At 34.4% G+C, this 14,098-nt stretch overlaps 1 protein-coding gene across 8 annotated transcripts; it reads right to left on the bottom strand.

The window, feature by feature from the left end:
* Positions 1 to 622: 622 nt before the first annotated feature.
* On the bottom strand, positions 623 to 8,954 carry LOC107643098 (protein ARV 2). Of its 8 annotated transcripts, none has more exons than XM_021123162.2 (12): positions 7,850 to 8,954; positions 5,900 to 6,275; positions 4,457 to 4,745; positions 4,229 to 4,361; positions 3,260 to 3,471; positions 3,079 to 3,126; positions 2,847 to 2,936; positions 2,389 to 2,505; positions 2,204 to 2,298; positions 1,716 to 1,782; positions 1,533 to 1,608; positions 623 to 944 (listed from the first exon to the last, which is right to left on the bottom strand). In XM_021123162.2, exons 5-12 carry the CDS (start codon positions 3,344 to 3,346, stop codon positions 805 to 807), a joined length of 720 nt encoding a protein of 239 aa, XP_020978821.1. In that variant the 5' UTR covers positions 3,347 to 3,471; positions 4,229 to 4,361; positions 4,457 to 4,745; positions 5,900 to 6,275; positions 7,850 to 8,954; the 3' UTR covers positions 623 to 804. The 8 variants fall into 8 exon arrangements, with proteins under 8 accessions (XP_020978821.1, XP_016202144.1, XP_088344044.1 ...); XM_016346658.3 differs by having other exon boundaries at positions 2,401 to 2,505; positions 7,850 to 8,116; XM_088487918.1 differs by having other exon boundaries at positions 2,401 to 2,505; positions 3,260 to 3,465; positions 7,850 to 8,110.
* Positions 8,955 to 14,098: the final 5,144 nt, after the last annotated feature.

Below are 14,098 nucleotides of genomic sequence, written 5' to 3'. Positions count from 1 at the left end.
AACACTGAACCCGCCCAAACTATTACTTAATATAAACACTTCATTTACCCTAATTAACAAATTTAGAACAAACAGAAAACGGAACTACGATGACGCTCCCTTATCGTTACCGCATAAACAGTGCATTTGACCACTATCCACAACCACGCGTCACATTCCAACAGCGATACATACAGTCCGCATGACATGATGATTATGTTGGTAAGCACCACAAAACTTTCCTTTATACTTTTTTGTCTCATTGAGGACTCGAATCCGTGTAGAGCTCCCAGTGAGGCAGCCAGGCAGGTAATGCTGCTGTTTATCCAAGACCTCGACTGCGTACAATATGGTGTTTTGCATGGATATGATGCATGATATAATTTGTCGAGAGCCTATTCAGAATTTGCTCCATATTTTGGAGAAACACTCCCAAAAAAAGGGTTATGGAAATCATAGAAATTTCCTCCATATATAAACTTTTTAGCCATGGTTAAAATCACATGTACACCACTTTGTTATTGTGTTTTTTTTTTTAAATATATATAGACAAGACCCATACACATCATATTAGCAATCAAATCCTCAAAAGAATCAAATGAATAAATGCTCAATGGTTTTCAAGTTATTTCTAAAATATCACTTTCTGCATCAAAACTTTGTTTCATTGATATTATTCTGGACAAAGTTAAGACATGGCAGTGTTCACAACTTGATATCATCTATCTCTTATATCCTGAAAAAACTATTTCTATTAACAAGTATATGATAATTGAATATACACTTTCTAACTTCAAAATTCTGCTACTAATATATAAATTAAGATCATGAAGAGGAGGACATTTGATCCACCCTTTTATCAACTGCTCTAAAAATCTGAGATCTAGAACTTGTGACAAAAAGCTTTACAGCATATGCACCGAAGCAGGCCCAAACACATCGACTCATACTCGATTCAGTCATCACTGGATCACAGAAAAATTGTTTATCAGCTTTCCTTGTCAAGCATGTTTCTCATATTCAGACATCATTTTCCACAGCAGTGTTGACATGCAGCTAAGAAAACGATAAGCTGTTTTGTTTCCGTAAAAATTCAGCATATGGGTTTTGAAATTCACATAAAAAAACATAGGGTCAGATTTTATAAAATACATCGGTCATGAGTGTCGAATAATTTAAATCTTAACAGAGGCTAATGTAAGTGTGTCAATGTACTATCAACTAATCTCTAGGAGTTATGTGCACAAAATACATGCAATCAGCATAAATCGTCTCAAATAATAATCGACATTTGACTATAAACAACATAATCAAGCCCATCTCAATACCCATGTGAGAGAGAGATGAAAAACTAAAACATACAAGCCTTTCACTTAGGTGGAATCGCCTATATGAATTAGACTAGTGTGTTATCATTAATGTTGATGCTTATATTCAAGGTACCAAAATTAAACCTTTCTTAACATATATTTGAAGGAACATCATTTAAAGGAGAAGGGGGGGGAGGGGAGTTGTTTTATATGAGAGAACATCATGATAAGTTGATTACTAACCGTTCAATGCCACGGCATTAGATGATAAACAAAATAATTCTATGATGAAGATGACAGAAGTCGGAAATTCCCAGACCTACATGAAAATACATACTTGGAAGGTCAAAGATGGTTGACAAATTCAAAACACATCAAAGACAAGAACAGGAATGTGTTAACAAAGAAATAGAATAAGAAACTTACCATCATAGCAATAAGAAAAATCTTGAAGTAATACGATATCATGATTGTGAGCAAAAGGTCATTGAATCTGCATGATTGAATACATTTAAGCTGATGTTAAATTGATGATACTAACATATGAATTTGGTATGCATGGAATGTTTACTGAAGAATCAACTTATTAGTAATCAATCCTTTCAAAATTTAAATTGGCAACTTATTAGCCTCTTTGTGCAAATCACTCGTACATCCGAATCATTTTATCAGATTCAAATTCTCATTTCAAAACCGAAACTAGAGAACATTTTATTCAATATTTACCATGGCCAAAAACTCTGAATATTCATGATACACAAGACTCCAAACCCAAGTCCATCACAAACACTCAGAAAAAATAGATTCTTTAAAGACTGATTGGGTCATCGCATTCCCAACGGACAATTGGTTACTCAAATTCTTCAAAATGCGAAAAAATTTAAGGGATGCATGATAACCAAATATATATATACCTGGAGATGTTGATTGATGCATTGAGAAATATCTTAACCATAATGAAGAAAGTCAGAAGAAACATGAAGTTCCCAAAGACGACATACATGAACACCTGCTAATGAAAACCATAAAAACTTCCATAAAAAATAGCATGAAAATTCAAACCAACCAAGTTGAGTGAAAGGTTAGACATAATGGATACATATGTGTGAACCTTGCAACATGTTGACACTAATGAAGATGAGTTCCTTGCTTCTACATACGAATGAATACAAGCATCGAAAATAAAATAAATAATGGCCAATTTCCAGTGTAGCCCCTGCAAAAATTACCAAGTGACCAACTTCAGTGATAGAAAATGTGAATCATGAAAGTAGTATGAAGCAGCATATTTATTTACAAAATGCATTGTAACACAAATTAACACAGCCTTTAGATTATAAAAACACAGCTCAAACTTCAAAATGCTTAAGAATTCTTATTCTCAAACATGATCTCCCAAGGGAAAATGAAAAATCATTATCCAAAAACCAATGCACATAATATTTCCCGTAAAAACAACCATAGGAAATTACTAAAGGAAGCATCAAAAGAAGAAACCATAATAATAATAATAATAACTAGGGTTTATTATTATTACATAGCAACATATTGCAATACCTCAAACTTCAATGTTTGTTGATTGAGGACATTGTACAGAAGATGTCTATAAGCCTTTTGCTTGTGAAGCATCAAATCTATCATAAGAATCTGAAAAAAAAAATCAAATAAATAGATAAAAACGAAGGGGAAGAAAAACAGGGCAATCCTTGCTCCTATCATATAAAAGACTAAAAAAGAAGGAATAAAGATTTAAACTTCGAAACCAATAGTATAAAGGGATATCAGAAACCATGATTTCACACTCTATATATTCATCTGCAACAGCCTTGCATTTCTCCTACACAGAAAAACAAAATAGGGGGTAAATGAAAATTGAAAAATTCAAATTCACTAATTCTAAGTAATTGAAATGAAAATGAAGAGAAAAAGGCTATTAACGAAAAAGAGTGATTGAAAAAGCAAAACTTTACGCATTTCATCAATCGAATGTTGCCGGGGGAATACTGAACGTAGAGTGATTTAATTGGGAAGCTACACCGAACGCATTGGTAACCCATTGATGATGCAAGAAAAGTTGCATCACAGATTCGATCAAAACTAAAGGTTGATTAAAAATGTTTTATTTTTATTTTATGGAAATTTTTGGTGTTCTGAATCTGTGAAACCTCTGTTCTTTCTGCAGCTGAGCAGTGAAGTGAGAAACAGTTAGTTGTCAGAACCGAACCAGTAATCAAACCGGTCTTAGTATACTGATTTCTTAGTTCAACCGATAGATCATTGGTTAAACCAATAAAACCAGTCCAACATAAATAAAAAATATAAGATAATCAATTAACGAGTATTAAACCTAAATTAATATAAAATACATGACTACAATCAATTATCAATTTCTAAAAGGGTTTATCTATCATGTGCCCTTAGGGCACATGTTAAGATTACAAAATAAGAAAGTTTTCATTTAAAACATACAAAATTTAAGTTTCTAATACATTTGTTTTGCAGTCATTAAATGAAAATATTTAAAACTTTCTACTAGTGGTAAGCTTATCATGTGCCGTTAGGACAAGTGTTAGCTAAACCCTTTCTAAAAATACCTAATAGAAAATTTTCAATTTGCATTAAACCTACATTGAAACAAATAAGAATAACAATCAAATATTAAAACCTAAATTAAAACAGTATCAATCAAGGATTAAACCTACATCAAAACAGCAATAATCAAGTATTAAAATAGTAACAATCAACTGCAACAATCAATTCTATACAAATTTCAATTAGCATTAAATTTCTATCTTAAACTTACATTAAAACAATAGCAACAATTATACACAAATTCCAATTGCTTTCAAATTTGCTATCAAGTGTCATTCTATACAAATACAAATTCCAGTTAACATCGATTTATCTATTCTACACTACATTGAAAAATAAAAGCTCACCTCTGCAGAAGTCCAGAAATAGAACCAAAGCTCGGTTTTCCAATAAAATGTCACAGTATTCCGATCACAGAACCAAAGCCAGAAGAGGCACGAGGTAGAGATGGTCAAAATCAGCAAAAGATAACCATTGCAACTGCATCAAACCAGGATCAGAAGCAACAATCACCCAAATGGCTAAATCATTAAAAATTAATGATTGAATAACTAAAAAAAATTGAAAAAACTCACCTTGATCGCACGCAGAGAAGAGGGAGACAGAGAACCGAGATACGGCCCGCGGAACAGTGTAAGCACAGCCGGAAGACGCGAGCGAGTGGCGCAGTGACGCAGAGGAAGACGCGTGCGGCACGGTGACGCAGCCGGCGAGAGGAGAGAAATCAAGCTGAGGCGAGACGACGACGCAGCGACGAGGAGGCAGAGGAGCCGGAATCGTGAGTGTGAGAGAGAGACTGCCTCTGCGGCTCTGCGGAGGCTGAGTGAGGATGTGAGATTGAGAGAGAGAGCAAGCTTCACTTCACTGATGGAGCCATGGAGGGCACTTCGAGGGTTAGGTTAATTTTTTAAAAAAACCACCAAAACGACGTCATTTTGTGGGGGGAAACGAAAAATAATCAAACCGACCAGTTAGATAAAGTATGTTGTTACGTTACTAAACTAAAATAACTACACTAAAAAAATTGAACTAATGACAAAATCATAGTTATCAGAACCGAGCTGGCAATCAACCCGGTCATATGACCGAGTGGTCACTGAGTTACTGGTTCAACCGGTGGGTCACTGATTCATCCGGTTGATCCAATCATAATCTAAAAAATATAAAATTATATAAATGAAATTAAAATTATGTATTAAAAATTAAAATGTAAGTCTTTACAAACATAATAATAATAATCAAATATTAATTTTTAGACATAATTAATGATGTAAAAGAGAGAATAAACTAGTTTCTAGTATAAATTTAGAGCATCAGAAAAAGATTTGGAGTTTCATATATATCTTTATAGGACAAATTTAGAGCTTGATCAATATTTTTCTCATTTTAATTTGCGTCTATATCTTCCATAAGAAACATTGCATTATGCAGAACATCAGAAATAGAGAAAGAAGAGTTTGAAAAGAGAGTTTCAAGAAACTAGTGAACTGAATTAACTTCATCTTATTCTTCCATCAATGAATCAATTATACACACTTCTTAGAGGGATGCAAGAGTTTTATTTATAACAGAGTTAGAAAAGAGAGAAAGATCAGAGATCAGAACAAATTCAACACAACAACAACAAGGATCAGTAACAAATTCAACTCAACTCAATTATCCAGCAACAAATTCTACTTCCAGCAACAACCACATTTATGATATGTTCAGCATCAAATTCAACTTACAGTTGACAACAAATTCTACTTCTAGAGTTCTAGCAACAAATTCAGCTATGATAAGCAACAAAAACTTAAACTATGATAACTTTCAGGCAGCAACAAAAACTTAAACTATGATAACTTTTAGGCAGCAACAAAAAAAACTCCAATTCTCCAAATATGATTTACAGCAAATTAACATTAGCTAAATCATAATTTCAGCAACAAACTCAACTTTGAACAATAAATTCAAGATGTACGAATAATTTACAGCAATAAAATTGAAAGAGGAATAACAGGGCTGAAGCTGAAACTCACATAGGCAGACAAACGAAGCAAGCGTTGATGGAAGACCCGGCCCGAAGCTGAAACCCTAAACCCAGACTCAGGGCCGAGGAAGCGTTGATGGCCGAAGCAGGAAGGCGAGCTTACGAACTATGACAGAGCGCGACAGAGCTTGAGCGGCGACGAGAGCTTGAGGCAGCGACGAGCTTGAGGGGGCGACGCGAGCTTGAGGGAGAGAGTGGCGAGAGAAGAGAGAGGTGAGATGGGTTCTGATTCTGGGTTAGGGCACCACGCAAAGGGGGTAAGTGAGGGAGAGAACCAAGGTTCTGAAAACCGGACCGGTTATCAAACCGCTTTAGTCACTGGTTCACTGGTTCATTGGTCTAACCGGTCCAACCGGTGGTTCAACCTAAAAAACCGTTTTAGAATAAAATAATAAATAAATTATAAAGGACCAAAGATGAGGGTACTCCAAGAACTCCTATTAGATGCAACAGCATTCAACATTATCACATTCTCACACACACATACAAAGCCTTAACTCAAAGAACAACCACAACAAGTGACTTGGAAAAAAAATGTAAACACCGAAACAATCACAAGCATACAGAACATGTGAATATTATTATAGCAAACATAATAATAAAATAGCTCTTCTAATGCGTCTCCGAAAATATCCCAAATCAAGAAAACTACATAATCTGATCCACTTGATTCAGAAAGCTACATATATTGGAAAAATTAAGAATCAACTAAAAGAAAAAGAAAAGGAAGGCCTGGTTGATTCGATTCAATTGCCTGAGATGAAGAATCAAACAGGGCTGAGAAGCTGAGAGTTTAAATGTTAAACCTCAATATTCAAATAACATGACTCCATTATTGTTATTATTACACCCTTCTAATGTCACAAACTCAATATTATAGTCCATTGACACTTGTGTATTCACAACTTGGCCTCATCATTCTGATTCATACCTTAAGTAGAAGAAAAAGTCCCAATCAGCTTTCGTTACAATTTTATCCAGAGCGTTGGGGTTTTGGTTCGGAGTTCATGCCAATGATAACGACGAGAAGGATGAATCCGTGAATCAGTAACATAAATTTTAACAAAGTTCATCACAATGATTAACAACAACAAAAAGCACTGAGGGAACACTCAGTGATATAGGCAGTGCAAATTTTAACAAAGCTCATCACAATGATTAACAACAACAAAAATCACTAAAGAACAGTGAATCAGTAACATGGGCAGTGCAAATTTAAAATTTAAAAGTTCAATTTAAAATTTATCATCAAATACAATCAGTGAGCAAAGCCAATCAATCAAGCACTGACTGAGCATTCTGTTCTGATTCTGTGACTGGGAAGCAACAAATTCAGCAACAAATTCAAGTTACAGCAACAAATTTAACAAATCCTAGTAAAGTCCCGATTTACAGCAAAAAGGCAAATTTATTGATTACCAATTCAGCAACATGCAGAAATCCAGGGAGAAGGGAAATCTTGAAAAGAGAGAACACTAAACCAAAACATTAACCAATAATCACAAAACACTAAACCTTCACCCAGCAATTACAAACATTAGAAGATTATAAAACATTCCAAAACACTAAACCTTCACCCAGCAAAACCAGCAACTACAAACAAAGCCATCAGTAAATTTGAACAAAAAAATTAAGAGCCATCAGCAACTAACAGAGCCATCGAGCCATCAGTAACAGAGAGCAAAGAATTGAAAGCAACAGACTAACAGAGCCATCGAGCCATCAGTAAATTTGAAAAAAAAAATTTACAGCCATCAGCAACCAGCAAATACAAGACAGATCCATCAGCAGCAGACAATTACAATTTACAAAACATTACAAGAAAAATGGAACAAAAATTGAACAACAATTTCAGAACTTCAAACGAAGAAGAAGACCGAACATTCAGAAATGAAAAGGAAGAAGCGGAAGGCGAAGAATTGAAAGCAGGGCCACTAACCTGGGTTCCGTGCCGAGAAGCCAGCGAAGATGAAAACGACGTGCCGAGCTACCTGGGGAAGAGGAAGATGAATACGACGTGCCAGCGAAGATGAATACGACGTGCCAGCGAAGATGAAAACGACACGGGGAAGAGGAAGCAGCGGCGGCGCTGAGGACCTGCGGACGGCGGCGGCGATGAAGGGCTAGGGTTTTCCTTGGCTTCAGAGGTCTCCTGGAAGTGCACGAATGATAGGGGGTTTGGTTCACGGGTTCTGCTTTTGTTTTCTTTTTATTTTTTTTTTCTAAATAAACAAAACGGCGTCGTTTTATTCGAACCGGCCGGTTATTGGTCCGATTTAACCGACCAGTAACTGACCGATTCGACGGTTTTTAAACGGTTTTTTCTCCAACCATTATAAATATCGGACCAGACATTTTTATTGCCGGTTTCTGATTGAATCGGTTCGATTGGTCGGTCCGGTCTAGTTTTCAGAACAATGGAGAGAACAAAGAATGACACCGTTTTGTTTAAAAAAAAAAAACATAATCCGATCTGGGTTATATGAACAGGTCCAGGTCACCGGTTTTCATGAAACCCGGCCAGGTCAATCGGTTTTTACCGGGTTGATTACTTAAACGGTTCGATGAGTGGCTCGATCCGACTAAATGACTGGATTTCCGGTCGAACTGGCCGAGTCGAGCCAAGTTTGATAACACTGGACTAAATAATGACCAAAAATAATAAATTCTGATGGTCCCTTAATATTTATCTCCTTTAATTCTCTTGGTTTTCATTAGTGCTTGATATTTTTCCTTCATGACATTATGCTAATGTGGGATTTTAAGAGCAGTAGCAGCTGTCTTAGGTGGTATTTCATCGATATCACTAGTTTTTAAAATAGAAAGAAGGACTTTTGGTTTGGTTTAATTGGTTTTGGTCTTTTGGACCTTGTGAACATACAGTGAAAATTAGGTAGAGTAGTGATGTCTAATATAAAGGATAATAGGGTTTACAGATATAATGTCTAAAAAGGGGAGATGAATTTTTATACCTGATAATATTGGATGATGATGGATTAATAGTGTCTTGTGTACTCCCATGAGACTCATGTTGTAATATATCACTATTTGTGAAGTTAGAATTAGAATTACTTTTAGATGAAGAAATAATATCAGTTTGTTGTTTTGTTAAAAGATCTTGCGAAGTGTTGTAGAGAATAATGGAGCATAATCATGAGTCACCAAATCAGATGCAGTTGCAGTGTTATTAGAAGAGGAATTAAACAATTGCAAATAAGAGAAATCATTTTCATCAAATTGTACATCTCTAGAAACATAAATCTTACCATTTGGAGATAAGCATTTGTAGCCCATATAATCTGGTGAGTATCTAATAAAAATACATTTATGTCACCTTTGTTCAAGCTTACTTTTATTGTAAGGCCTAAGTCAAAGATAGTAAGCACAACGAAAATTTTTAAGTATATGATAATCTGGTATTAGAGAAGAGTAACTCAAATGGAAATTTATTTGATAAACTAGCATATGGGAGTCTACTAATAAAAAGATTAGCAAAAATCATTACCTCATCCAAATAAGTCAAAGGCATGGTGGCTACAGAGAGCATAGCTAGACTCATCTCTATCAAATGTCTATGTTTTCTCTCAGTCAATCCATTCTATTCATTTAGCAGATGTATAAGGGCATAAAAATGATGTATGCCTTCTAGAGTTAAGAATTCAATAAAATGTCTAGATGTATACTCAGTACCATTCTCTATTTGTAAAGCCTTTATTCAATAATTAGTCAAGTTTTCTATGTAAATCTTATATTATTTGAATACACGATAAACCTGAGATTCATTTACTAAGAGATATTTGCATGTGAATTGTAGGCTCTGTAAAAATCACATAGTATCTATAGTCTAGGTGTAAAATTACTAAGATTAAATCCTAAATATCAGAATGAACAGTTGTAAAGGATGAATAAATTCAGTAATTGATTCAAAAAATAGAATTTTATACATCTTAGCATGAGTACATTTTTTCCACACATTACATAATAAATATAAACTTTTATTCAAACCATTATTCACATAAATATTATACTGAGAAAGAACCAATTTTATAGTTTTAATGGTTGAGTGTCCTAGTTGTGCCACAAGTCAAAGAAAAAATATTGAACAAAATTTACAAAAAGTAAATTATTTTTCAAAATAAGGTGAGAAATTGCTATATTGATGAATTGTTACAAACCTTCTTTCCTATATCCGTGCAAAAGTACTTTGTGAGTGAATTCACATTTAACAATACAACAAAATGTATGAAATTGAAAATAAATTATATTATTTTCAGCAAAATTGGAGACACTTATCAAATTTTTAGTGATATCAGGACTATGAGTCAATTTTTATAAAGAAAATCATCTTCGTGAATCAAAAAAAATATAGTAAAGAATTTTCAATATGATTGATAGGGAGGTCAGTTTCATTGCCAATTCAAACTTAATCTAGACCATTATAATATAAACAAGCGAGCATATTTGATTGATTGGGTGTCACATGATGTGATGCACCTAATTTAGCTACCAAGAGGGATCAATAATGGTTGAGGGTACAACAACATAAGTAGGAGGATTATGGAGTGATGTTGTTGAAAGAGGAGGTATAATGTAAGAACCAGAGTTTTTCACGTAAAACCGTTTTAATAAAATAATTTTAGTGTGCGGAATAAATTCAAAATCTAGAAGTTTTAATTTGAAAATATAAAGGTGAAATTTGGTTTCAATAAATTTTATTGAGTTGGAAAATATATCTTCTTCGAAAAGTTTCTGTAAAAATGCGTACTGGCGCTTAAGCCGGCAATATCGGCTCTAGTCTGTCCAGTACCGCGTATTTTGGAAAATAAGATTTTGGAAAATTAATTTGTTGTTTTGAAAAGGCAAAAATAATTTAGAATTGAAAACCAGACACTAATCTTAAAGGTTTTGGCCCAAAGTGGGCCAAATAGACAAAAAACGCTAACGGGTTGGACCGAGCTCAAACCGGGCCCAAGGCCCAACATATATATGCTCATTTAATGAGCATTTCAGCTCATTTGATGCTTAAAGAGTGAGAGAGGCGCGTTTTGAGAGAAGAGAGGAGAAGAGGTGATGTTACTATTCACATTCACCTTATGAGAGCCATAACTTGAGCTATGAAACTCCGATTGATGAGCCATTTGCAGCCACGTGAAGCTCTCGTTGAGCTATTCGTTCCTATCTAAGAAAATTTGGTAAGAACTCGAAGCTCACACTCCAGTTTCCTGCCCTAGCTTCTGTGCATTTTTTGTTATGGTTTTTGAGGAGATTTTGTGGTTTTAGTTGTTTAGGTGATCTCTAATAGTGGGTAATTGTTGGGAATTGCCCCTATCCTATTTGGACAAGGTAAAGTGGCTCCTAAACCCTTGTAGTGTTGTATGTTATGATTTCTAGGTTTGATTTTGGTGATATATATGTTGTTAGTTTGAGCTTTAGTGCTTTTTGGAGTTGTCTTGGCTTTTTGGTGGTTTCGTGCATGGAGAATAATCAGAAAAGGCATGGTTTCAGTTTTCTTTATGTAATATGTAATGTTTCTGGACACTTAGGCTAGTTGACCATAAGATATGATTGAATGATATTGGCGTATGAATAATTATATGTGAATTGATGAAATTGTTGGTTGTATTAGATTATTGGTGTTGGTGAGTATTGATGGTGATTAGTTATATTAATGAACAATGAGGATTATGAGAATTTAAGGTAATAAGTTAATGTAAAATGTTTGTGATGGTTTGGAGTAAAGGATATTGATGATTGTGATGTGTGATGATATATGTTGATGATAATTTTGGATTTTGAATCTTGTGGTTGATGTTGTGTTAAGGTTGGTGGGTTATTGATGGTGTGTAAGGTTGGCGTTGGGTGACTTTTATGATAATGATGGGTGGTAAGTGAAGTATTTATGTATGAGAAATTATTGATGTTGTTAGTGTTGTTAAATAATGTTGTTGATTGTATGATGTATGAGGAATTTGGATGAGTAATATTGTTGATTATTGATATGGATTATGAATGAGGTTGATGATGAAGATTGATAGTGATAGAATGATGATTGATGAATGTCTTGGTGGAGGAATGATTATAGAGTATATATTTGATATTTAAGAATGAGAATAATGAAATGTGAGGAAAATTTGGTATGAAGGATGCATTGTGATACAAAGGGTGAGTTATGAGGTAAATTGGAGTTTGGTATGGTTTTGATTTGATTTTGGTTGAGATTTTGGAAAGTTGAGAACTTGTGACTATTTGGTAAAAATGAGTTTTGGGTTAACTTTGACGGATCATATCTTGAGCAACGGTTATTGGAATTTGATGTATTTTATATCAAATGAAAGATAATTTAACAAGCTTTAAAATGGTTTAAATTTTGTGGAAATATGAATGTTGCAGAGAAAGATATGATTGATAAACCTATATTTTATGATATATTTTGTCCCTAATTTAAGTGATTTATTCAATCCTTCACTCACTTATTCATATAAATTGCATGGTTTTACTTTCCCTTCCTTATTATGTGATGTATATGAAAAGCATGTTTTCTATGTTTTAAAAATAATTATTTTAATTACCCTTTACTTCCATTCGATGACGTGATTCGTGTGTTGAGTAATTTCAGATCTTCTAAGGCATGAATGACTTAAAGGATGGAAAGGGAACATACAAAAATGAAAGGAAAGCACAAAATGGAGTTTTTGAAGAAACTGGCAGTGACACGATCGCATGGACGACGCGGCCGCGTGCCAGCGCAAAATGGCAGTGACGTGACCGCGTGATTGACGTGATCGCGCGCCTTAAGCGAAACGCATATGACGCGGACGCATGACTGAAGCGACCGCGTGACAAGGAAAACTCCAAATGACGCGACAGTGTGACCCACGCGGATGCGTGACAGAGGCCACACACTAGAAATTACAGAAAATGGTCCCAACGATTTCTGAAGCCCTTTTTGGCCCAAATCCAAGCCCAGAAGGCACAAATCAGAGGTTATAAAGTGGGAAAATGCATCTATTCAGGGAGAGTCTCTAATTAGTTACTTTTCATGATTTAGATGTAGTTTTGAGGGAGAGGTTCTCTCCTCTCTCTTTTAGGATTTAGAATTAGGATTTCTTTTGCTTTCAGGATTATCTTTTTATCAGGTTCAACATTCCTTTTTATTTATTTTCTCAATTTAATTTATGAATTCTTTTATGTTACAGATTATTCTTTGAATTAATGTTATTTGAGGTATTTCAGTTTATGATTGCTTTCTTTTATTTATATTACTGTTGCTTCCAATCTGAAGACATTTTTATTCCAGTAGATTTACTTTTTCCCTTTTGGTCTTGGTTAAGAAATCAGTAACTCAGGAGTTATCAAACTCAACATGATTGATAATTGTTATCTTTGCTAATTGAATTGAACTTCAATAATCCCAATCTTTTCTTAGGGATTAACTAAGATTTGAAGATCAAACTAATTAGTCACTTGACCTTTCTTTGCTTTAAGTAAAGGCTAACTAAGTGGAATTAAGATTCAATCTTCATCATCATTGATAAGGATAACTAGGATAGGACTTCTAATTTCTCATACCTTGTCAAAAGTTTATTTTACAGTTATTTATTTATTTTACAGTCTTTTACTTATTTTAATTGCAATTTAAATTACTTGTTCCTCATCTTCAAAACCCCAATTTACAATCTTCATAACCAATAATAAGAACATACTTCTCTGCAGTTCCTTGAGAAGACGACCTAAGGTTTTAATACTTCGGTTATCAATTTTTAAGGGGTTTGTTACTTGTGACAACCAAAACGTTTGTAAGAAAGGACTTTTGTTGGTTTAGAAGCTATACTTGCAACGGGAATTTATTCTGAATTCTAGACCACGCAAAAGTTCTCTCTTCAAAATGGCGCCGTTGTCGGAGAACTGCAATCGTGTGCCTTATTATTGGTTATTGTAAATATTTTTCTTTTACTTGTTTATTTGTCTTTATTTTCTCCTTTTACTTCCATTAGCTACTATGAATTCTCACCCCTCTCGCTTTGAGTTTGGTTCTAATATTGTTGAAAGGAGTGAAAGTTATAACAGGAACATGCATCAAGGTCAGAACAATCAAAGATGGATGGAGCCAAGAGGATCTGATCAACCTTTTAGGCAACAACACCCTCCAAGATATCATGGACAAAGACCATTCTACAATGCATACCAA

Source organism: Arachis ipaensis, chromosome B5, assembly GCF_059453495.1.
Source record: "Arachis ipaensis isolate K30076 ecotype BB chromosome B5, ASM5945349v1, whole genome shotgun sequence".
Lineage (NCBI taxonomy): Eukaryota > Viridiplantae > Streptophyta > Magnoliopsida > Fabales > Fabaceae > Arachis > Arachis ipaensis.
Note: the sequence above shows the minus strand (reverse complement) of the source record. Positions and strands in the feature narration are given on the sequence as shown.